The 24,326-nt window shown below is 44.3% G+C and overlaps 1 protein-coding gene across 1 annotated transcript in view; it reads left to right on the top strand.

Annotated features, from left to right (window-relative positions):
* The first annotated feature begins 551 nt into the window (after positions 1-551).
* LOC119456870 (kinetochore protein NDC80 homolog) overlaps positions 552-24,326 on the top strand; it is a 31,551-nt gene continuing 7,776 nt past the window's right edge. The window contains exons 1-11 of the mRNA XM_049669466.1: positions 552-748; positions 851-1,027; positions 3,390-3,513; positions 5,940-6,026; positions 8,183-8,368; positions 9,037-9,078; positions 12,555-12,687; positions 15,920-16,014; positions 16,827-16,971; positions 17,484-17,689; positions 22,106-22,345. Coding sequence (XP_049525423.1) covers positions 861-1,027; positions 3,390-3,513; positions 5,940-6,026; positions 8,183-8,368; positions 9,037-9,078; positions 12,555-12,687; positions 15,920-16,014; positions 16,827-16,971; positions 17,484-17,689; positions 22,106-22,345 — 1,425 coding nt within the window. The 5' untranslated portion in view covers positions 552-748; positions 851-860. The remainder of the gene's footprint in view (positions 749-850; positions 1,028-3,389; positions 3,514-5,939; positions 6,027-8,182; positions 8,369-9,036; positions 9,079-12,554; positions 12,688-15,919; positions 16,015-16,826; positions 16,972-17,483; positions 17,690-22,105; positions 22,346-24,326) is intronic.

Below are 24,326 nucleotides of genomic sequence, written 5' to 3'. Positions count from 1 at the left end.
AGGAAAGATAAGAAAACAAGAGAAGATTAAAACATGAAAGGTAACGTATCAGTTTGCACATTCTATAGTTTTTCAATTAGTCCCGTTTCTTTTTAAAAAAAAGCGCACTAGCGCTTTTAAATCGGTTCGTGCCGACGTCGGCTGGGACCAGGGTCCAAGAATTCTGGCTTCCGTGAGGGGACCGTTGTCAGTTTTGTCTAGCGTGGTGCTGAGGGCCTTTCTTTGTGCGTTAAAACGACGACAATCACACAGGAGGTACTAAAATAGACAACTTCCTATACTTTATGCGATTTATAATACAGATATAAAAGTTTTAAACTGCGCGGCGAACGTTAATGTCGCTGCCGATGCGAAGCAGCAAACAAAATAGGTTTGTAAATATATTCGATACTGCGAACATCACCCTAACGACCCTAACCACTGCAAGACCAACAAAAAAACTATATAGTGTATAGTAGTCGTCGACTTCATAGTAGGCTTTAAAATAACAAAGCAATAGACAATCATGAACCGAGCAGCGGTTGGTTGCAGCGGTAAGTAACCGCAGCGCCGTACGCAGCAGTGCGCTGGGTCACGTGACCGTTAACAAACGCTCAAATTTTAGCGCCTGCAAATACGCGGGAACATTAACGCGAAGTAGTAGCGCGAGCAGCTCGTTCGGCTGTTCCTTTTCACAATATACGTTCCACGGACGGCCATATCTTTTGATATCCTTTGCAACTTTCCGACATAAACCCGCAGGACAGCTGTGAGCCATTCCTGGAATATACAGAAACATGCATGTTTGCATTTCTATGCCTGCGGTCTCTGGACCATGATAAGGTTGATTATTTTTTCTCTTTTGGTCTAGGCATCCAAAAATGGAACTCAGGGGAGCGCGTTCGGCCAAGAAGAGCTTGGTCACGCCGCGTACATTAATCCCTCGGCGGAGCTCTTCGGCCGATGTGCGGAGCTCTATGGGGGCGATGACGGGTCGCAGCAGCCGGTCTGCCTGGACACCCGCCATGTCCGGTGGACGAAACAGACGGTAAGCGAACTTCCGTGTCATTCCACACCTTTGTTTGGCAGATAGTCAAAGTTTAAGTTAGTGCATTCGACGAGTTCACTTGAATGCGCGTACCTCGAGTGTGCAGCAGTCTGAGGGTGCATGAGTTGCACGAGTCAGGGGTGGGAGCTAGTACTGGGCGCTACACTTGCATTGCATGTCCCAACTAAGCCATTTCATAGACAAGTCAATGTTCTGCCACTGCCCGAATTGCCTGGACCACGCTGTTTAGTCGTGCACTCCTGTGCCTTTGCCTAGGGATGCGGATGTCTTTCTCGCTTGAAAGCTAGGATTTGAAATCTGACAAGGTTCTGAAGGTGAAGTTTTTATAACTGAGGTTGAACAGCGCAAATAAACAAAACACGAAGAAACAATTACCACAGACAAGCAGTGACTGCCAAGTGGAAGTTTATTTGAGGTTCATCAGCCATTACTTGCATGAAATATTATGACTATATGTCATGAAATATATGTCAGACTGGTGTACGCATGCCTGTGACAGGAAAGGTGCACAATGTCTGGTGAATGTCGAATAAACTTCCAGTTGGTAGTCAGCGTTTGTCTGTGGTATTTGTTTCTTCTTGTCCTTGTATTATTCGCGCTGTTCAACCTCAGTTCTAGAGAAAGATGTTTATTAAGTTTTAAAAATGTACAGTCTGTTTCACACTTAGGGGAAAACTCGGAGCGCCTTGCAAGGCACTCCGAGTTTTCCCCTAAGTGTGAAACAGACTGGTACATGTATTAAAAGGCAACCCCAGTGGTTTTTCCGGTGAGGTGCCTAAATTAGGTTGTTTCCAACCTTGGTTCTAAATATGAACCAACTAGCCTTCGCCAAGATGTTACTAATTGTTTTAGAAGTTCGACTTCTGTGGGAATCTGAAAGAATTGACTTGTAATGCTAGCCAATTGCAGGTAAAGAAAAGCCTGAATTGTCGGGATCCAGACAAACTGTAGAAAATTTTGTCTTGGAGAAGAGTACCAGGTCTGTCGGAATCAGTCTGCTCGTGTTAATTCATACTAGTTTATTAGCTCTTTTTACCCTTTAAAGCTTATGCCAGCATTTCTCTCTCTCTCATCTTTTATCCATTTGTTCCAGTAACTTGGAACACTAGGAAGGCTTTATTTCCCCAGAGGTTAGTGAACTGACTAGTTACTGTACCAGAATTGTCAGAGTACATTGAATGTTTTTTGCTCCACTAGACATCTTCCAATACTGCCTGAAAATTAAGTACACCTATTAAAAAGAGACCATGATGCTTTTAAGTTATGGTATAGCTATTATCATGGTAAATTGTTTCGAATGGTGCAGCGCATGGCCAAAGAATAACTCGCAGTACAGTGCGTGCTGTTGACCAGTCATTATTGGTAAACATGCGCGCATAAGTGGTTTCCATGTATAGAGGCTGCTCACCCTACTGCGATAATGTTGCTTACATTTTGTTTTATCCTCACCCTGCTGCCTCATGGCCCTTCCCACCTACCCGTACCATTATGGTGGCTAGCATCGTTGCCACTTTTACAGCGGCGCGGTCCATTATTAAAGGTAACACTCAGATGTTTGGCTCTCACATTGCTGGTGCCCTAGCTGCACATGGCTGCGGAAGCAATGTCAGTGAATTGCAGAGGTGTTGAAAGGAGTCAGAGTTACCAACAAGTTGCCTGTTGTAAATCTAGGCAATTGTACTCTTGCAAGGGAGGTAAATCTGAACATGCTTTGCACACAAGTGTTCCCTTAACAGTGGACCACTCTGTACATTGCAGTATTATTGGCACGTGCTCCGTTTCCTGCCTTGCTTGGCTTTCCTTTTGCTTCCACAGTCAAAAAGCTGCCTGTTCCTAATCGTAATTTGGATTATGAGAAAGAGCAGCCAAGAACAAGAATTAATCTCTGTTTGAGCAGCAACGGCGCAAGCCACCATAAACGGTCCAAGTAAATAAAAATTGGATTTTGCTGGCAGGGTGAGAAAACGAGCATAGAAAAAATTTAAGCATCGTTATCGCAGAAGGGCGAGCAGCCTTGCACTCTGCGTGGAAACCATATGTGCGCGCATGTTTACAGTGACGGCTGGCCGACAGCATGCACTGTACCTTCAGTTGAGAAAACAATGCACTTAAAGCCTAGGGTGAAAGAAATGCAACTATAGGAAAGCAGATTATTATGGTGGTATGACAGCTACGAAGTAGTCGGAGGACTGTGGAAATGGGTAATGAATTCTGAAGATTCGAGTAGACTGTCAGCATAAAAGCACACAGCTTAGTCGTTTATTCTCTCTACATATTGTGGGATACATGAAAAAATGGTTCAGTTAACTGAGCCTTATCTGTTGCTGTCTTTGTGATTTAGCTCGTCTAGCCTGTCTCAAGTGGATCGTTTGAGCCAAGGTGCACAGAGACCAGCAAACCTGAAAGACCAGAGGGCCTTCCATGACAAGGCCTACCTTTCCGAATGTGTGGACAAGTTGTACACAGTGAGTCTGCAATGCTCCTGTTGGCGTGCATCTTACACATTCTATTTCGGAGGCTGTGTTGATGTCACTAAAGACATGGACTGTTTTGCTTAGAATTTCTGCAGCCAAATGCAATCGACTATAGGACCTTGCAGATCTGAGCATTGCAAGTGATTACTATGGGCTTTATCAGTGAGGTAACACTTTCATTGATATCTTATCTACCTCTCACCAAACTTTAAAGGAGACTCACTTGACGCCTCACACCATCCGAACCCGAACGGTTATGGCAGCTCCTGAACGACACGGACCTTGGCAACCGCACACCATCTCAACTACTGCGCCTCATGCAGCGTTTTGTGGGAAGCATTACAGTTCTTGACAGCAAGCTGCTGCGTGAGATGTTTCTTCAGTGTCTCCCCAACAACGTGCATGTGGCGCTTGCTACAGTGGCTGAAAAGGATCTCGGCAAGATAGCCGCCATCGCTGACACACATCATGGCAACGGCAATCCCCTCCGTCTCCGTCACTAACGTGCAAGTGTAGAGTGCTTCTGCCTCCTCTCCTAACGAATTCCTGGAGCTTTGCGAAGAGATCACGCACCTCGCTCCCATTGAAGCAGCGCACTGCACTTGTGTCGTCCGTTTCCTTGTGGACACAGGCACAGAAGTGAGCGTTATCCCTACATCTCCAGCTGACCGTAAGCGCCCAAGCTCATCTCCATTACAAGCAGTCAAGAACACAACGATCACTACTTACGGAAATCGCTCACTGTCTCTCAACCTAGACCAAAAAAAAAAGAATTTTCATTGGATTTTTATACTTTTCGATGTCAAATTTGCAATCCTCGGGGCCGATTTCCTCCGTCACTTTGGTCTTTTGGTAGACGTGCGCAGCCGACGCCTGTGTACTCCTGTGTCACAAGCAACAGTTCAAGGCAAGCCCTCAAGACACTGTCCGTTATGCCCTACCTTGGTCGGATCAGCCAGAACATCTCGCTTTGTGGCAATATTGAACGAGTTTCCAGAACTTATACGCCAAGCGAAGACAGACACTGCGGCTCAGATAACATGCTTCATCATATAACTACGACTGGTCCTCCCATCCATGCCAGACCGCATCACATGTCCCCTGAGAAGCTCTGTTTGGCTCGTGAAACGTTCAGTCATATGCTCAAGCTTGGTATCGTCCAGCCCTCCTCAAGCCCTTGGGCATCCCCGCTTCACATGGTACCAAAACCGGCATCGGATGACTGGCAACCATGAGGAGATTACTGGGCACTCAATTAAGCAACTCTACCGGACCGCTACCCTGTGCCACACATTCATGCTATTACAACGAACTTGCACGGTGCTATATTTTCCAAGGTGGACCTCAGGAAGGCATACCATCAGATACCAGTGGCACCAGAGGACGTCCCGAAGACTGCGATAGCAACACCTTTTGGCCTATTTGAATTTCTTCTATTGCCATTTAGACTTCGCAACTCTGGACAGACCTTTCTGCAGTTGATGGACGGTGTCTTACACTGTCTCGATTTTTTCCACGTTCACCTGGGCCTGTAACGTTTGGTCGCTCACTGGGGAGGGAGTGAAATAATGAACGTCATTCGTGCGCCGCTATAACTGTCACGCGTTTAAATTGCTAGTTTATAGCGCCACTCTGTGAACCATGTTATGCACCTGACAGGCAAGTCTGTTGGCGCACGCGCCCCCTTTCTCGTGAGAGAATAAAGTTTGGTCTTTGTTTGAAACTCATCGCTCACGGTCTCACTGCTCTTCGCCCACGCTAGCAACCAACAGAACTTTTGTATTTTTCAGACTATAGCTGCACACTGTACATGTCTATATGTTAAATTTTAATGCTGTTTATAACTGCACGTGCAGCTCTTTCAAGGTCGCTCGTCGCTTTGAAGGCCCAGGGTGATTACAACAATGTTTTCATACAGGAGCATAGCAAAGGAAGCAATTAGACCTTTGTGATTTAGTAGTGATGAAAGTCCTTTTCTAATAGTTCACATTATACCACAATGGCTTCTGAGAAAATGAGTCCATTTATTTGCCAAATTTCACAATTTTTTCTGCAAGAGGAAACGTTTAATCAATATGCCATGGTTTTGCATTAAATGCCTGTGGACTATGATCGAGGAAAAGCCCAAGAAAGCTATTACTTTAATAGGCATGCTCCATGTAGTTAGAGATAAGTCATTCAGCCCTCTTGCCACGTTTCCCAAAAATTCTTGTTGGACTTTGTGTGGGATTGTTGCTTGCACAGTACCTTAGAACTAGCTGGAGTGTTTACCCCTAAACATGAGTTTGGGGGCTCAAGGGATTTAACCTGAAAGGAGCCAGTATAACCAATAATGTCTCTCTTTTAATTTGTGCTCTTGAACAAAACTTTTCTGGTCGGAGCCTAATTTTGCATTTATACTCATTTTATTCTGGCAGTTTCTCAAGGAGCAGGGATACCCTAACCACACCACTCCCCAGATGTTGAGCAGAATGTCTGCTAAGGAATTTGAAAACGTCATCACAGTGAGTGCTTCCTACTTGATCAGGAGCAAGCTACTCTTGCATGCAGAGACGTGAACACTGCCTTCTTTCATCTTCTTATCTTGCAGGGAATTTACCATGCTGATGTAGAGATAATGAGGGTTCAAAAGGAAGTGGCTGTATTCTGCTTTCTTTTTTTATTTTTGAACAGCACCAAAAGGAATTCTTCAGCAATTTTAAGGAGGAAGTGTTCCTGAATGATAAGTTGGTTTTGGTGGAACTGGAGTAACCAAAGCAGTGCAGCGTGAAATAACTAAGTGGCACACAATGCACGAATGCACCTTGAGCATTTTAATGTTCCAAGAATGGAATAGTGCAAGATCTTGTGCTAATCCATCAATCTCTTGACATTTCACGCATTATGTCAGACTTACCGCTTTTGCTTTAGCATTATTTTAGCACACTGGGCTTCTCTATGCACCATTTGTTTGCTTGCGTTTTTCCAACAGCAACATTGGGCAACGAAGCCAATAAAACATCTTATTTCTGACAAGCCACTTGCGTATAATTATGTACCCAACAGAAAAATGTCTATAAATGTTTCAGTGACCCCATTTTATGCTTCAAAAGATACATTGGTCCTTTTTGACGTATAACACAACACGCTCGCTTAAAATCTAAAGAGAACGTTCATGGGGCCAAAAAGATCAACACACACTACTAGTATTTCATTCATGCACATTGATTTCACTTCATTTGCTCCCAATGTCCTTCAGTGTTAAATAGGAGTGGGTGGAACAAAGTTACAACAGGTTACCACATAGCGATCATCTGAACTATGAATTCTATGATGGAGACGATAGAAGACTGCAGGTGTTTCCATTCCAAGCTGGTTCTTATTACGAATGAAGTCTAGCAACTTTTGTTAAGCATCTGGCGGAACTAAATAGGGTTTGTTTTAGACTTGTATTACCATTATAAATTTTAGGGAAGAGCCAATGATGCAATATGCAACATTGCAATGAGAGGTCAGGACGGCCTGAATTTTTATTTGTGAAGTGCCGGCAAAATGAGAGAAGTTGGAATGGGGGAAATGTGCAGAGTGATTTTGCATGGATTTATGTGGGTTGTCTGGCCTGTTGCTTCCTATTACATTTTGTTGCACAAGGTAGGAGTGCGAGAGAGAAAGCAACAAGAAGGAAAGCCAGGGGCAAAGTCGCATGAGTTTGTACACGTTGTTGGACTGCTGCCGTGTGCCGCAGCCTGAATTACGCCATGAATGTCTGGACAAGCGGAACCACTGCAGTTAGTGATCATGTGGGTTGGCAGTCTTATTGCCTTCTGCATTTTAAAAAAATGTAGGTTGCTTTGAAACTTAGGCCATTGAAGGCAAATAAAGCGTATAAATGAAGCCACATGAACATTTGGAACCACAAGCACGAATATATAACAACTCCATGGACAGTAGAACCTCGTTCACACATTAAAAAAAAAAAAAGATGCAGCAAAAACATACCAACTAAAGCGTACTAAAATGTAGCCCGGTCAGCCCCCTCCTGGCTACGCCACTGCATTTTACATGTCAGGGAAGTTAAAATTTTGTACTACAAACGCTGAAGAGTTTCTTGCAGAACTTACGCTTATTTGCACCCTATCTTGGCAGACTGGTCATTGCATGTTGCTCTGTAATGCATTTGGCAATGGTGCTTGCCTGCCTTGTATGGCGAAATTCGAATCCCACCGCGGAAGCTCAGTGGCTGTGGTATTATGCTGTTGAACGCAAAGTTGGGTTTGATTCCCAGCCAATGTAACTGCATTCCAGTATCAGCAGAATGCAGAAATGCTTGTGTACTTCTTTAGCTGCACATTAAGGAAACCTGTGTGGACTCTCATAGTGCGTTCTTGGTATGTCATATGCCATCAATTATCAGATAAGGAAAAACAGTAATTCGTAGCAGTGTATATCTCTCAACTGTGCACCAATTTAGCTGCAACCTGAAGCCACACGTCTCTATTCTTTCCGCCCTTCATCGTTGAGGCTGACACACCACTGTCATCGCTATTGCAATAATTGAAAATGCAGTGATGGATGGAGGCCCAGTGCTGAGCTCTGTTGGTTTCGAGCTTGGTTTTATATTTTGGGCATTTGTTTTTGGTCTGGGTGAAATTGCACAAGAAGTATTTCAATATTCACGCAGTTTTTGATAAAGTTCTTCGAGCCCAACTTCAAGCTGGGTGGCGGGCTGCGGATGGAAGATGTGGTGCTCGAGCAGCTGCGCCGGCTGGGTTATCCGTACCCATTGCACAAGAGCATGCTGATGGGAATCGGTTCCCAACCGCACAAGGCCCTCGCCATCATCACCTGGCTGGCAGACTTGGCCAAGGTAAGCACCAGTAAACAGGGAATGTTGCCACCAGCAGACTAACTTCTACAAATGTCCTTTGCATTTCAAAATGAGTACTGTTGATATCACCGGTCCATAAGCAGAAAATGCCACCTGTATTTTTTTTTTTTTTCAGCTGAATTTCTTTTACCTGGTGTATACGATAATCTGTGGCTTTGGCGCCTCTTTGGCAGTAGTGTTGCAAACTGCCACTGTTTGTAACCAATGTTATTGGAGCAGTACAAATACCAGTTGAAGTGGTACTGGTGCCATGTTTGGATGACATTTTTTTTAGTCTTGTGAAGCTATGACAGCAGGCACGATTGGTGTACTAGAATTCAGTTCTCTTTAACCGAAGCAACAGAAAAAAGTTCATTGAGTCACGGCCAACCAAGCTAACATGCATTGTTCAGGTTTCTGAAGTACCTGTGCACGTCTTCTGCTTATATAGTAGCCGTAGCTAAGAGCTTTGAAAATTAAATGGTGCATGCAAACATATACTTGTAAATCTAGTATCTAAAAGCTGGTGGACAATTCCATTCATTGTTTTTGTTTAGCACTAATAGCATACTTCTTGGCACACTTTTCAGTGAGGCTGGAAATTCGGCAAAGAAAATGCTGTTCTTACTGGCTTTTTACTGATGGTTTTGTTGTCTTGTTCTTTGCAGTACCACGACTCTGTAAACCCACTGATGGACTTTTTTAGCGCAGTAAGTAACTGGCTTTCTTTTTGCCGCAGCCTTATTTGTACTTTTTTTTTTTTCAAAGAAAATTTACTGTGGCTCTCTACTGCTCAATCAGAATTATGCACAATTTCGGTGGTACAAATGAAACATCAAGTGACTTCAATTCACTTCAAAAGAATCTCAAATTAAAACCGAGTCTACTTTTCACTTGCAAACTTCATGCAGTTGTCAATCCATCGTCATGTAACCGCTCTCATACTGCTGTAATAACGTCAACATTCTATTGCCGTCATGCTGCTGTGGTTGTTCCATCGTTGTCATTTCAGCATCATCATGCCGTCATGGTCTTGCCATTCTTGTCATGCCAGCATTGTCGTAAAGTTTATGTTGAGCGAGGCATTTTCCAGTGAAAATGTGTTCAACTTGGTTAGGTTATATTTGCAAATGGTTTCTAAACAATAGCATTCCTTGCTAGCACTAGTGAAAGCTTTGCTCAAACTGATTGCCACAGTGCATGGCGTCCGCATAATATTTACATGCAAAGCAAAAGCGGAAGAAGGAAATAACTTGGAGCATTCATCAGTCTCATTCGAGTGAGGAAGACTGATTCAAGGTACAAAAAATGTTGCGTTGGAGTTGCGATTGCACTCTCGCAGCTGCCTGAGAGGCTTTGTCCATGTTTGTGCCTATAAAGCCTTTATTCTTGCATTTACCGCTGTGCATACCACCACGTCAGCCACGTGCCTTCATAATTGCATTGTCGCCATCCATGATCGCATCGATAGCGACCGCAGTGTCGTCTGAAGCGATTGTGGCAAACAGTATTTATTTATTTATTTATGTATGTAGTTATTTATTTTGCATACTTTCCTGGCATGAAGTCATTCATAAATGGAGTGGTAAGTTAAAAAATAAATCACCAGCCCTTCCACTGTTGAGAAAATGGGGGTAAGCAAAGCTTGTCGTGTGTATCTGACCTTCGTCAGGGTAACGTTCACAACATTTCACGGTAATAAAACATAAACGTTTATTAAATATATCCATCGAGGGAAGGAAACGTACAACGCAACGGAAGGAAAAGTTGCACGAAAGGGAAACAAAAGAAGGAAAGGAAACAAAAGGTAGTAGGAAAGGGAAGGGAAAGTAGGTAGGTCAAGTACACACACGACAACCTTCGCTTACCCCCATTTTCTCAACCGGGGAAGGGCTGGTGATTTTCTTTCTCTCTCTCTTCCTTTCTTTCTCTCTCGCTCTTTTTCTTTCTCTTTCTTTTTTGTCCCTGGTACGTGCCCTTCAGCTTGGACCCTTTCTGCACTATCGCCAGGATCGGCCCACATTTCAGCATGACACCTCCACCGCCGTGAGCCTGTAAAGCTTCGCTTAAAAAATAAACAGTACGTAATTATACAATAACCGGTTTTACAAAATGGCTTAAAATACAGTATTCTTGAAATTGTCAACGTCGGAAATGGCAGCAATGGAGGGAGGAAGGCCGTTCCAGTTGGCGCTGGTCTTGGGAATAAAAGAACAATGACACATTTTTGTTGTAAAAAATGGAACACCAACTTTAAACATGTGATCGAAATGGATGAAATGTATGAAGGGCGAGTAATAAGATGATGCTTTAATAGTGGGTTGTGGTGATAGTCTGCGGAAAAGACAGTCTGAAACATTTGTGGCGCAATGAAAGGTCCGGTAAAGTACGTGTGTTTTTCATGGAAGTAATGCTGGCGTAACGGGAATAGTTAAGATGAAACGTGCTGCACGATTTTGGATGGATTCAAGTGTGTTTATCAATGTGATTTTATAGAGATCCCATACTGTGGATGCATATTCTAGCTTTGGCCGCACTAATGTTTTGTAGAGGGTTAGCTTTATCGGCATAGGCGCAGCAGAGAAATTTCGACGCAAGTATCCAAGAACCCAGTTAGCGTTATTACTGACGGGTTTGATGTACGTATGCCATGATAAGTTACGTGAAATATGAACACCTAGGTATTTGTACGAGTTGACTGATTCAAGGGAAGTATTGTGAAGTAAGTAAACACGCATGTTGTCAGTGTTAGTGCGGTCCAATACATGCATTGTTTTACATTTGTTAACGTTTAGTCGCATGAGCCATTTATCGCACCAGTTGGATATGCTTGTAAAATAGTCTTGAAGCTTATCAGAATGAGTGTGGTTAGTTATTTTACAACAAATCACGCAGTCATCTGCAAAAAGCCCGATAGATGAATGGGAAATGCATTTAGGAAGGTCGTTTATGTAAATCAGTAAAAGCAGAGGTCCCAGTACCGATCCCTTTGGTACACCTGATGTTATGGAAGTGCGAGAGGATGAACACTCATTAGCCGAAACGTACTGAGTTCGATTAGACAGAATGCTTTTAATCCAGTTTAGTACATTAGGGTTAAGTACAATGTTAGGCATGCTAAGTTTGAAAATGAGATCATGTGAAACAGTGTCAAAAGCTTTCGCAAAGTCCAAAAATCCCAGTCTACATCGAAGCCCATGTCAGTATGGGTGGTAAATAGGTCATTAGTAAAACATGTCAGTTGCATTTCGCATGAAAATGTTTTCCTGAAACTGTGTTGTTCAGTCGAAAAGAAGAAATTAGACTCGAGGAAATCAATCAGATGAGAATGTATAATATGCTCCAACATTTTGCATGGTATACTTGTCATTGATATATAGGATGATAGTTATCGGGGGAATGAGTGTTACCTGATTTAGGGATTGGAACAACCTTGCCAACCCTCCAATCGCTTGGAAGTACCCAGGAACCTAGAGACTGGGAAAAGAGCATCGAAAGCATAATGGAAAAATATGGTTCAGTAATTTTAAGCATTTTACAGTTGATTGAATCTTCACCTGATGAAGAAAACATTTTCAGGTTTTCAATCAACTTTTGTATGCCAACCCAATCTATATAAATGGAGTTCATTGGTAAATAAGAGTAATTAGTTACTGACGGTAGAGTGGTAGGTACACATTTGTGAAAAACGGAAGCAAATACATCATTTAAAACAGAACAGCACTGGTTCCCCTGTCAAAAAAAGCAATTGACACCACTTGGGAAACTTCCAATTGTCAAAATAAATGTCATCCGATTACATGTATGGAGCTACCCTGGCAGCTGCGGCATGAGCCTATAAAGACTCCGCGTAATGCAACTGAAATATCAACAGCTGTTAGATTAATACTATTTCAATAATAAACTTTTGTGATTATCTTTCTTGCTGCGACTATATACTCTAGAATATAGTGCCCATTCACAGCATCCCTACATTACAAAGCCAATGAATCTTTATTATTCAGTCAGTACCTTGAGTTTACAAGCAATGTTTCATATTTTTCACCAAGTTTTATTATTTTTAGCTTTGATTGTAGCATTTTTCATATTAGAAGGTTGGAAGGTCTGCAGCTAATAGGTTTAGCATAAAATTGAACATAGCATTGGCAGAAGTGTTATAGTGACAAAATGTACTTTTTTCCTTCAGGGAGACTTTTCAACCTTCAGTCCTGGGCGGCACCAGGCTGGAGGAAGTGGTATCTCGGCGGCGCTGCTGGAGCACTGCATGAATAAGAAAGAGAACAACGATGACGATGATGACGACTTCGTAAACAACTTGGGTAAGATAGGATCTTTCGTGTATGTTGTGATGACAGTGCTTCCCAAATTGAGATCCGGGGAAAACTTGAGGCACTGAAAACAACCAAATTGATACAGTGTAGACCGCTTATAACATAAGTAGCCGGAGTCGCGAATATCCGCACTATAAGCGGTACCGCACTATAACCAAAACAACTATTTTAATTGCGGTAATGGACACTCCAGCCGCATTTCTGCCGTCGCTGTCACCGTGCTCTAGGTTCCGTATTCGCTTACTAAATAAATTAACAAGCACAGTGTCGCGCGCACAGGCAAACATGAACCCATCTCGCTTGTTGACCTCGGAAACGAACTAGCAAACCGCTCAAGTGACAAAGGACGGCGAGCGAATTGACCTTCGTGCTATCATGCCTCTCACTTCAATGCAACCTATAAGCGAGGCGCGCAGCGGACTTTCCTCGTCGCAGATAGCTTTCAAGATAGGGCCAAGGCGATCGTATCGCTGAAGTGGATCGTCGCATATTATGTCCTGTTTCGGTCCACTGAAACCGTTCCGCATTGCTTTGCTGGCGAAAATCCTCTCCTTCTGTTTGCGCCAGTCCCGAACGCAAGTTTCGGATTCTCCAAACGCCTGTGATGCGGCCTGATTTCCGTCTGTCTCTGCACACATGATCACTTTCCTTTTAAATGCGGCATCATGATGAAATTGGTACTTAATGCTGATAGAGCAGACGTAGAGAACGTGAAGACAGACGGTAGACTATTGCCCAAGTACGTGTACTGCAGCACATGGAGGAAGCTACGGTAGCTAGGCTCGACGCACGTGCGGGATGGCCATTTTGAAATGCTGACGGCTGTATGGTAACGCAGATTTAGGGCCGTACTCAATTCTAACATATACACAATTTTTGGACCTGTTTTATCGGAAAGAAATTGTGCGTTAGATTCGAGTAAATATGGTATTTGTGGCTTGAGGGGAGCGTTTGCCGTCTAGGTTGACTACAGAACTTCCCGGCAGCCGCACTGTAACCGGTATTTCCTGTCCAGCAACTACACTATAAACGATACGCATATACATAGAGTGCTATGGTAAAATTAACGGGAGTCTGAAAAGACCGTATTATATCCGGTCCTGCACTATGAGCGGTTACGTTATAAGTGGTCTATACTGTATGTTGACAATGTATGACTGACCCGCTGTCATCATTCATAGCCTAACTTAGTACATTCGAATCATGATAATCTGTCTGTACTATCAAAAATAAATCTCAAAGTAGGTGAATAGCTTTCCGATTTGGCTGAGTTACCTGCTAAACACAGTGAATCACTCAAATTTATTGAATATACCTGTATGATTTTGAAATTGATGTGCTTGAAGCTTCAACAATCTTTCGAGCTCCCAGGCGCAGCCCGCCTAGGCAAAGAGACAAGAAAGCTTCGGTTCGTTTTCTGACGTGGTTGCTGGGACTAGCCAATCAGTGCATGGCGTGCTGCTCACGTGATGGTCACATGATGCTTCTGATTCATCGGTGCCTCCTCGGACAAGGTGGCGTAATCTTGTAACTGTAGCTAAGTTGGCTTCTAGGAAAAAGTGCTAACACAATCTTTTATGTAGAAGCCCCACTCTCAGGTAGAGGTACAGTAAAGCCTTTGCGGGGGAAATAAGGCCCTCCTGCGGGCCAGCCGTTATCGGAAAGGCAGCCGCCGGATCTAGCCCACAGGTCATAATTCGGAGACCCCTGGGTTAGAACATCGGTAACAAAATGCACGATTTCGATAACTATCCTGCACAAAAAGTCAAAGTAAGCTCATGTTAACAGTCATGTCGCGCCCCTGCAGTAGTTCATCGAAGCAAAGCTTAAGTAGTGTCTCCACCCCTCTAGAATCAGTTGACGTAGGTGGTTGCCAGGCCAGATGCATGAATGAGTTCAAAGATGGTACATGATCACTGAAGTCCGGTAAAAGCGAGGCTCCCACGGTATTGCAATCGTCCGTCCATCATGTAGTAACTGAACGCAGAGGCAGGCTCCAGTCCACATCAAAGTAGCTGCCACCAGGTAGTGGAATCGGCACGACTTCGACGAGAACTTGTGCCAAAAGTTGAGGTACGCTCATGTTGACGGCGATGTTGCGCCTGAAATGTTGATGCTTGTTTTGTGTCTACGTCTTAAGTAAACACTTAGGCCCTAGAGCTTTCCTGCGACTGCGTGCAGCGTGCATAAGCATAGAAAATCACTTTACTGTACTTGTCTCGCATTGTCAAAGCAAGTTAAAAAGGCAGCACAAGTTATAGCAGTGGTGTGCAGTACAAACATGTTACTCTCCTTTAAAAATATATGTATGTACAGTGTACTAGATGTCTTGCAGTCCCCTTTCTGGCAGTACCTCAGGTGCCCAAAAAATGCATATACAGTGGAATCTCGTTGATACGATCTTCAAGGGAACCGGTAAATAAAATGTATCATCCAAAAATTGTATTATCCGAAATACATTGCTCCTGTAAGACATTGGCTGCGAAAAGAACAAAAACGTATTATGCAGTCGTATCAACGAGATTCCACTGTACTAAATACACAGTACACACAGGAAAAAGCTTGGCCAACTGCACAAAGCTGCAGTGAAGCAGACGTTGCAGCTCCGTTGAAGCAGACAACACTGCAGGGGGCTCTCGCTAAGTTATTTTTGTCGTATACAGTCAAACCTCGATATAACGAACCTCGATTTAACAAAATTGGCGATGTAACAAACTATTTTCATTTCCCCATCTTAATTCTATTGAATTAACAAAATCTCGATATAACGAAATTTTCAATATAACGAAGTTTTTCACTGCAAGTACAACTTCGTTATATGGAGGTTTGACTGTAATTCAGTCATCTGAAATATGATCACATGAAAGAAGACATACCTACCAGCCTCCAGATACAAGGCAGCTGTGTCGCTTTCAGAAAATGCCATCGCAGGTGACCAACAACTGAAACGCGCTATGGCCTCTTGTCGCCCGCGCCATTCCCACAGTCCCCAGGCAGCACTCGCTCCATCGTAATAAAAAAACATGGTAACCGCCTACAGGCACTGAAAATTCTTGTCTATAGGATTTTCATAGTGGTTAGTCGCACAACCTCAAATAACCTCAAATCTCAGTGGTGTTGTCATTCTTATCATTGTTTCCTGTAATATTCAATTTCATTGTAGAAACTCTTTGTTGCGTGAAAGAGTCAACATAGCTGTGGTTTCCTGTTCCTTGCGCAGTGCTGGAAGCTGTTGGTGCCCTAGAGCCTATGGAGGAGATTCAGAAGAAGCTAGCAGAACAAGAGCAAGAGGTGCTAAGACTGACAGCCCTTGTGGTATGTGTAGAACTGTGCCAAATTTTCTTTACGTTCACAGGGCTCAGTGTTTACTCCAGAGCAGATTTCTTTGCTACACCAGGCCACCAGATGTTCAGTGACGCCGTGTAGGGACCAACTGCTAAATCTTCTTTATGAGCTTTTCGTGTGTTTCAGCGAACCTGTATGGAGGAGTTGCGCAATAGTTTTCGTGCAGTGGCAGCAACTCGTGGTTGCATGGCTGTAACACCGTAACAATATTGAATGTTAGCCAGAGAACAGCCAGGAACAGCACGCTGACCAGGGCATCGTTGAGGACTCGCAGCTAGATGTAGGCGTCGATGATGGACTATTAGTAAGAACAACCAGCAACGCAGCCTATAATGCAGCCTTGAATTGGCCTTATGACCAGGTCATCTGAATGCACAGCCGGAGAGCCAGCGCAGCATACGGGAACATTTATCGAATATAGCGGAGAATACAGATGTACTGGGCTCAGATATTAGTGAAACCTTTGAAGACAATGGTATAGTGAAGGACTTGCACTGGACATAGTGAAGTGTTTGCCACAGCTTGTAATATAGCCAGGACTTTGCAAAATTGTGAAAGGTGCGTGATCTCCCTGTACAGCTTCACTACATTTGATGTTCGAGTTGATTTGATTTGCGTATGTCTGTGGAGGGTTATTACAGCATGAGTTACAGGCTGATTGGCTTTGCTCTCCTGTGTTCACTCTAACAGTTGTCAGTCAATTTTCAAGCATGACATTTCAATCTTTTATGTGAAACGATAGATTCAACTGCTTGCTCCCCCTTCTGCTGTTTTTCTTGCAGGAACAGCAAGAGATGCGCAATAAGGAGCTGCAGGAAAAGAAACAGAAAATTCAGGGCTACGAGAAATACTTTGAAGGCATGGCTGCACACTTCGAAGAGAAGAGGGCAGATGTGGCAAGGAATGAAGAGAAGCTAGCTGCTCTTGGTACGTTAATTACTGCTCTTAGCCAGCTTAATGAAACATGTTCTTTGGCTTGTTGGTGCAGGTTTCAGACCAGAAATATGGTGCAGCAATGACGTGAACACTTTCAACTAGGCAATTTATTTCCAAAAGAAAGCAGTCATTGTGTAGATCCAGCACACGTGCAGAGAGGCATGAGCATCCACCAAGAAGCGTGATCCCTTTGTTAGGGAGCCATCAATTGTGCTTCACGACAATGAATTTATCTTCCTAGGAGATTGTATAGTACCTTGGTGGGCGCGCTTTTTTCTTGTCTGTGAATGTGCTGAATCTGTCTGCGTTATTCTAGGAATAAACTAGTTGGGCAATAGAAATGACACGGACTGGCGCATACTTCAGCGTGCTCATTGTTGCACCACAATTCTGGTCGGCTTTACCAGCATGCTGCGACACTGTTAATGCACTAGTGGCATTTTTCACCCTGCACTTTGATTCTGCCGACCCATGATAAGTTGTTAGGGGACATTCTGCTGCAGATGCCACCAGAGACAAATTGAAGGAGGAGCTAGCTGATGTGCAGGCACTGTGGCGACAGCAACGCACACGCCACGAGGACAAGCCCGCACTGCAGCATCGACAGCAGCGGCTCCAACAGGACCTCTCAGCTGCACACTCTCAGCTCGAGGCACTCCGACAGCAGCATGAACTCTCTGCCCTGCAGTTGTACAACGCAAACGAAAAGGTGTACTGTCTTTTACATACACCTTTGAGCCGACATTGCATGGGCCATATTTTGCAGTAATGCACTAGAAACACGTTAATTCCGAAGGGACCGGAATTTTATTCGAATGAAACTCCGTAGGTGAGCAGTGGCGGGATCAAGCATGTGCTAGGGGGCTCTTTCCTGCTCCTTTTAAGCCGGTTGAGAAAGGAGGGCGTACGCCGCTCTGGTTCAGTCTCGGCTCCCCGGCCGTCCCATCTCGTCAATATTGCAGAATGTGAGATTAAAGTAGGTAGCGACACATCGAACTTTTGCCTTTGGCTTGGGTTTGCCTGAAACACAGTCCATAGGAGCAATAAATTTGGTTCGAAATAATGTACCGTTGCGCCGTTTTTGGAGTTTGAATTCGCAGGAGTTTTTCTCTATTCAAACACTTAGGACTTTGCCGGGACCAACAGAGGAGTTTGAATTATTAGTTGGTTAGTGTTATTTGAATGTCGCTGTACTTATTGACTGCTCATGTGCTGGCAATGATTTGCTGAAAATGTCAAAAGCACACATACGGAGTACAAAGGGTACTGTCACTTGCTGCAGCTTGTCAGCCTTGTTCAGCTTGAAGCAGTGGTAGCTGGCTGTGATTACATCTGTCCCTTCTAGCATTAATAGGCGAGATTTAATGAGCAAACGGTCTTTCTGCTTTCAAATGTAACGTCAAAGAAGCTGCAGCCGAAAATGCATTGCGGGTTACCATGTAACCAGAGCACAATGTGACAACCGCAGAGTATGGACCACCCAAGTGCATACTTGCCTTAATGACTGTCGCCTGTCACATTAGCTTTGTGGCTTTGACAACCTTCTGCTATCAAAACTGCCCCTGAGTTCAATCCTTTTTCATGACGGCTCATGTCCTTGCCGTTTTGGTAGAAAACGGTGTCTTTAGCACTCATTGGAAGAATGTTACTGTGCATACCTGCCAACTCTCTCAAATTTCATGTCATGTTTAAAAATTTTGGCTCCTGCGATTTTATGAATGCTGAATCTAGTTTTGCAGCGTTGAAAAAATATATTTCAAAAGTGTGCGCAAAACGCGTTGTGTACCTGCGGTGCTCTGCCTTGGCAGTTCAATATGCTATACAATAAAACCTCGTTAATACGACCCTTGTTAAATAGGATAATTCGGACTCGTCCTTCGGTCCTGGCAGGCGAATGCATTATTTAATGCAATTAAACTGTCATTAATTCGGACGTATTTGGCCGCACATCGATTAATTCGGACAACTCTTGGAGTTCGGTGAGCGCGGAGTGCCTCAAATGCACGACGCAAAAAAACAAGAATGGCGTTAGCGTCCACCGAAACGAAGCGGCAGATTTCGCATCGCCATAGTGATCAGTGGAAATTGTACGTGAATGACAGCAACGCCAGAATGCTTCGTGCCTATTTGTGCCTTTAAAGCCTTTATTCTTGCGTTTACCGCCACACATAGCACTGCGTTGGCCGCGTGCCTTCATCACTGCGTAGTTGCCATCCACGATCAGCTGCGGTTTTGTCCGCCGCGGTTGCGGCAGTAGTTTCGCTTTGACTCTGTGCGCGCGTCGGCCGCGTGCGTTCATGACTGCGTAGTTGCCATCCACGATTGCGTCGATAGCGGCCGCGGTTTCGTCCCCAGTAGCAGCAAACGGTACACTTTTGTTTTGTTTTGACTCGGTGCAAAGCTGTCGAAGATGTAGAGCACCATCTACATCCCAATGGGCGGCGACCTGACGAAAAAAATTGTAAGACGCTTAAGCTTCGCCTGTAAGAGTGAAACGCGGTAGCGTTCTCGGGCCCCATTGTAAGCTGACTTTCCCATTGCAACACAGCACGTGGGAAGGCCAGTTTACAAATACCAATCTTACACCGATCCCCTTAAAGACGGCTTCACTTTTAAACAGAAATCCATTGCGAGGAAGGCGTTTTTTCAGGGGCAATATAAGTAGTCTTATATTAAAATGTGAAGGCGCCTTTTTTATTATTTTATTAATTGTTTGCTTTGCCCCAAACTGCGCGCGTGTCCAAAACGCATTAGGCAGGCAAAGTCCCAATTTGACCTGCCCAGGATGCGAGCGCCATTTGGATATCATTTTCGCAAGTAAACTACCCAAGCGCGCAACTGTTGGAGGTCTGGTAGAAAGGCTGGAAAAGGGGTTTGTGTTTGAGTTTCCTCGTTACAGAATTATGTTTTCTCGTACATTCAAATTACAATACAACGCCTCCATGTCTGTAGGTTGTGGTTAAGTCGTACTTTACTGTTTTTCTGACGGATTTCACTGCGAGAAATTCAATTTTTGTTCACCCAAACCTTGCACCTTGTGAAGGGCCTGCACAGTTGGGGCGGTTTGGAAGGATTTTCTCCACCATGAACGCTGACATCGCACGCCGGCGCCGACACCGGATTTTCTGCGACACGGGGCCCTTAACGTTATCGCATTAATAATTGGGATGTGCACAGTAGTGAAAAGCGCGTCTCAAATGAAGACGCGCGCCGCGGCCGCGCTGCGAAGGTAGTCGCGAGGCCGTTGTAGCAGCGAGGGCTAGTCAGTCATGAGATGACGAGAATTGCAGCTTCCGCACTGCTTTTGTGCAAAATAGAAACGGGAATTGCTAATTCATTTAGTAAATAAAAGTGTGTTGACGTAGTAAGCATTTGTTTATTGTCTTCTTGATACCCTCGATAATTTCGACATACGGTTAATTCGGACATTTTTTTCGGTCCCGTGAAATCCAAATTAATGAGGTTTTACTGTATACTGCAACCATAGCCTCCTATATAATTTTAATGTTGGTGAATCAGAGATGTTTGTTCAGACAAGTTCCTGAATCATACAGAATCGGCAACTGTGATCTATTAACAGTGTGTTGGTCATCAGTGCTTGTGCACTGTGTCTAAAGACAAACCGTTAATAAAGTGCATACACATCCCACAAGCATTAATAAATTATGTACGCATCCCACAAAAGCAAATTTTCTCAAAAGTTGCTTGCTATTAATCCCCTCAAAAGTGTATCTGTGGGAGTTTTACAGGTTATAATATTCATAGGTTGACACGTAGGCTACTGCATGATAGCTTTTTGTTTTGCACTTTTTATGTTCACATTAAGCTGGTCTTCACCTGCACCACCCTTGACTATCTTAGTCAAGGATGGTCCTGATGACTGTTGAAAAATATTGAAACTATCGACCATGACTCTCCCAACTATAGCTAGTTGGGAGAGTCGGTTACACTGTAGGCAATGACATTTAAATCACATGCGTCTTGCTTTCCACTGGTTACAGCACATGCACTGTTTCCGTTTATGCCCAATAATTCCTCATGTGAGGCCCCATGTGCATCGCATGAAAAGCTTCGTCTTTTTATACATGCAAACAGCACTTGCACGATTACTAGCAGCCACATGAAATACAAAACCACCCACTTATTGATATTTTTTAGTTTAATAAAGAAAGACAAGTGGTCAAGATTAAAGGGACACTATAGCAAAACAATAAATCAACTTATACTGACAAAGTATTCTTTGAAAACTCTGCTGTCGTTACTTACACTGCAATAGGTCAATTATTAGAAGAGAAAATGAAGCTCAAAGTTAATTTTTTTTATATTTCGTGCAGAAACCCCAACGTCAGCACTTGACATCACGACTTCTAAAGTAATTTTTCGTATTTGGACCACGTTGGCTCAGTAAAAGTTGCCATATTCAGTCTTGGGATCCTTTAGAACACAATGTAGTCAATCTTTACCGCTAAAGAATTAACTGAGACCTCGAAGACGCTGTCAAAATCCTCGAAATCACTGTGAGCTGGTGCGGGAACTTCAAGGTGGCGTAGCCACTCGCCTCTTTTTTTCCTTTCTTTCTGGTTTACCAAGCGGCTTGCGGGGGAATATATCGGAGATCAATATATCGGAGATCAACCCACTTCACTGCGATACTCGCTTGCCAGGGTTGCCGTTGATAAAACCATGAAGGCAGTATAATGACGATGGAATTAATAACAATTGGATTCTGATTCTGAAATAATGATGGCATAACGACAACAGCGTTACGACACTGTGAGGACAATGGAATCACTTTTCCGACTGTCGCTATTGTGCTAGACTAGTCAGCAGCCCACTGCTGCTTGTGAGGTTGGTATTCGAAAATGATCTGTTTTGACAATGGTGTGTCATTGAAATGAGCTAGCACAGAACGGTTATCTTGGCCTATGTCAGCAGTGACTCTGTGCATGCGCTCAGTTTCCCTATATATTTCCTTATCTATGCCACTTCCCCCCCTCCCCAGTGTAGGGTAGCAAACCGGATTTTTCTGGTTAGCCTCCCTGCTTTTTTCGTTGTTTCATTTCTTTCTCTATCTCTCTAGTCAGTAGCATTGCACTGATGACGTGTACTGTGATCTTCGATGCAGCTTCGCTCTGAAAACGCCCAACTACAGTCAAGCTTTGAGTTCTCTACCAACTACATGCGCCGCGTGCTTCCACGAAACACGCTTGACGACTTTGACCTGCACCCTGTGGAGGATGCACGATCCCTCCAGAGGCACATTGCCTCCAACGCTGCGGCCACTGCTAAGGTGGCCAACCTGCTCAGTCAAATGGAGGAGGAACTGGAAGGCTGCATTCGGCAGGACCAGGATCTTTGTGAACAGGTATTCATTAAAGCTCCTAGGTGAGTTTTTTTTTTTTTTTCTACAAACCCTCCAGAGCACGAAGTCTCCAATCGTGCATGTCAAGCTGAGAACTTAGAATCGCATGCAGTAATAGAGAGTTTTAGAATAGGGGCCCCAGAACTTTAGGGCCCCAAAGAGCTTTGCGGGTGTTAGCGTTGGGGCATGCAGGAGAGAAGAGTTTTAGAATAGGGGTTTGCGTTTGCGAATAGCGTCTTGCGCTTGCAGCGCCACTACGGTGTCAAAGTGTGTAACTAGTATAAAATACTAAAATAAGAAAACTACCATTTTATGATGAGAAGAGTACTTTTGACTTTCGTGTTTTTGCGTTTAATTACAGTTTAAAGGTTATTCTATTAGCAGCAAGCGATTTGTTGCACTTAATAACGTGTGTAATCAGGGGCGTCTAATGAATCAATCTTCATTACACACGTTAGTTGAGAGAAAGTGGTAACTGCAGTTGCTTCTCCTAGCTTACGAACTTCACACGTTACCACAAATCGAGCCCAGTTTGGTGCTCGGTTCGAGCCGCCGCTTCGATGGGTGCCGCCATGTTTGTTGACGCAAAGCTTTCGGGGCAGCTTTTGGGGTTCCTGCTAAATCAGTGAAATAGAGTGCCTGACGCAAAACCCAAACGCAGTTTGCATCTCGAGCATGCGCCGTGGCTTCGACGCTACTTCTTTGGGGCCCCAAAACATTTGTGGCCCCTATTCTGAAACTTTAATGAAATTAATCAGCAAAGCTGTTATCTGAAGCCAGGACTCCATCTGAGGAACCAAAGGTCGTGCTATGCTAATAATTGCAGAATGTGGAGGAACAATGAGAATGAAGTGTGGGCAAAGTTACAGGTGTGGGGATTGAGGAGTGCATTTGTGCGGGCTTTTACCTGTTCAGTCATACCTACACCTCTCCATTACCACTCGCGACGGGGGTCATTGGTGGCCTTTGTCACTACCGACTTGCGGCGGTTGCCGCGTCCAGCAGATCAAGTGCAAGGGAGATCTCTCCGGGACACCACTGGATACATACCTTTTTCTTTTGTCTGCCAGCCCCTTTGTTGGGGTCTCAGACTTGAGCTCGTCCACGGTGCCTTTGCACCAACAGCGAGCGCTTACCTTGTGTTGATCCTTTTCCGAACACTAAACCAAAGAGCGGTGCCTGGTGCTCGCGTGTTCTACTGCACCAAGCCGTTCTACTGCATCGGAGGCCCAAGCCGACGAAGATTGCTCGAGCTCTCGCGAGTGGGCCCATTGGTTATTGCAAGAGCAAGCAGCATAGCCGCAGGGACTTTTCCTAGTGGCATGTCGCGGAGAGCCTTCTTCTCGCAGCGACCAGCTAGCGGCGACCCCTGTATTTTTTCGCCCTTGGCTCGGGAGCACTTTGATTGCCGCGCCGGCCCAGGACTGGGCGTTTGTACAGTGTTCGGTGTCGCCAGATACAAACGGTTTCCACTAACTTAGGGCAATACTGTGTGTTCTCATGCATGCGCAGCATTCGGTGCCCCCCCCCCCCCCCCCTTTATTGTGGCCTGAGCACGCTGCTTTGCACGTGCTAGGCTCAGAGAAGCAATGGCTGACGTGGCCCGGTGGCTCACCTAGCCCAAACTCGCAGTGGTCGGTACTCCTGTGAGATACCAGACCACCACAAAGTTCATTAGGTGCATTGTAAATTATCAACGTCTCGTTAAATTCTTGTCCAAGCCATTTCTTAGTGTACCAATGGAAAATGATATATGGGATGAAGGCAATAAGGTTTAGAAAAGTGCACATATTTGATGTTCCAGTCACAATTGAGGTGTAGATTTAGGTAGCTCACGTAAAGCATGTAGCAGACAAACTGCGGTTTATTAGAGTAAAACAATGGTTTCCAAGGGAAGGTAAAACAGTTTAGGGTCCCGTAGGATTGCTTGGGTTGATGAAATCAGAAAATTTGCATACATTGGGGGTCGAGTTGGCTAAACCCA

This window comes from Dermacentor silvarum, chromosome 6 (genome assembly GCF_013339745.2).
Source record: "Dermacentor silvarum isolate Dsil-2018 chromosome 6, BIME_Dsil_1.4, whole genome shotgun sequence".
NCBI classification, from domain to species: Eukaryota; Metazoa; Arthropoda; class Arachnida; order Ixodida; family Ixodidae; genus Dermacentor; species Dermacentor silvarum.
The sequence above is the reverse complement of the archived record's forward strand: the minus strand, read 5'-3'. Positions and strand labels throughout refer to the sequence as shown.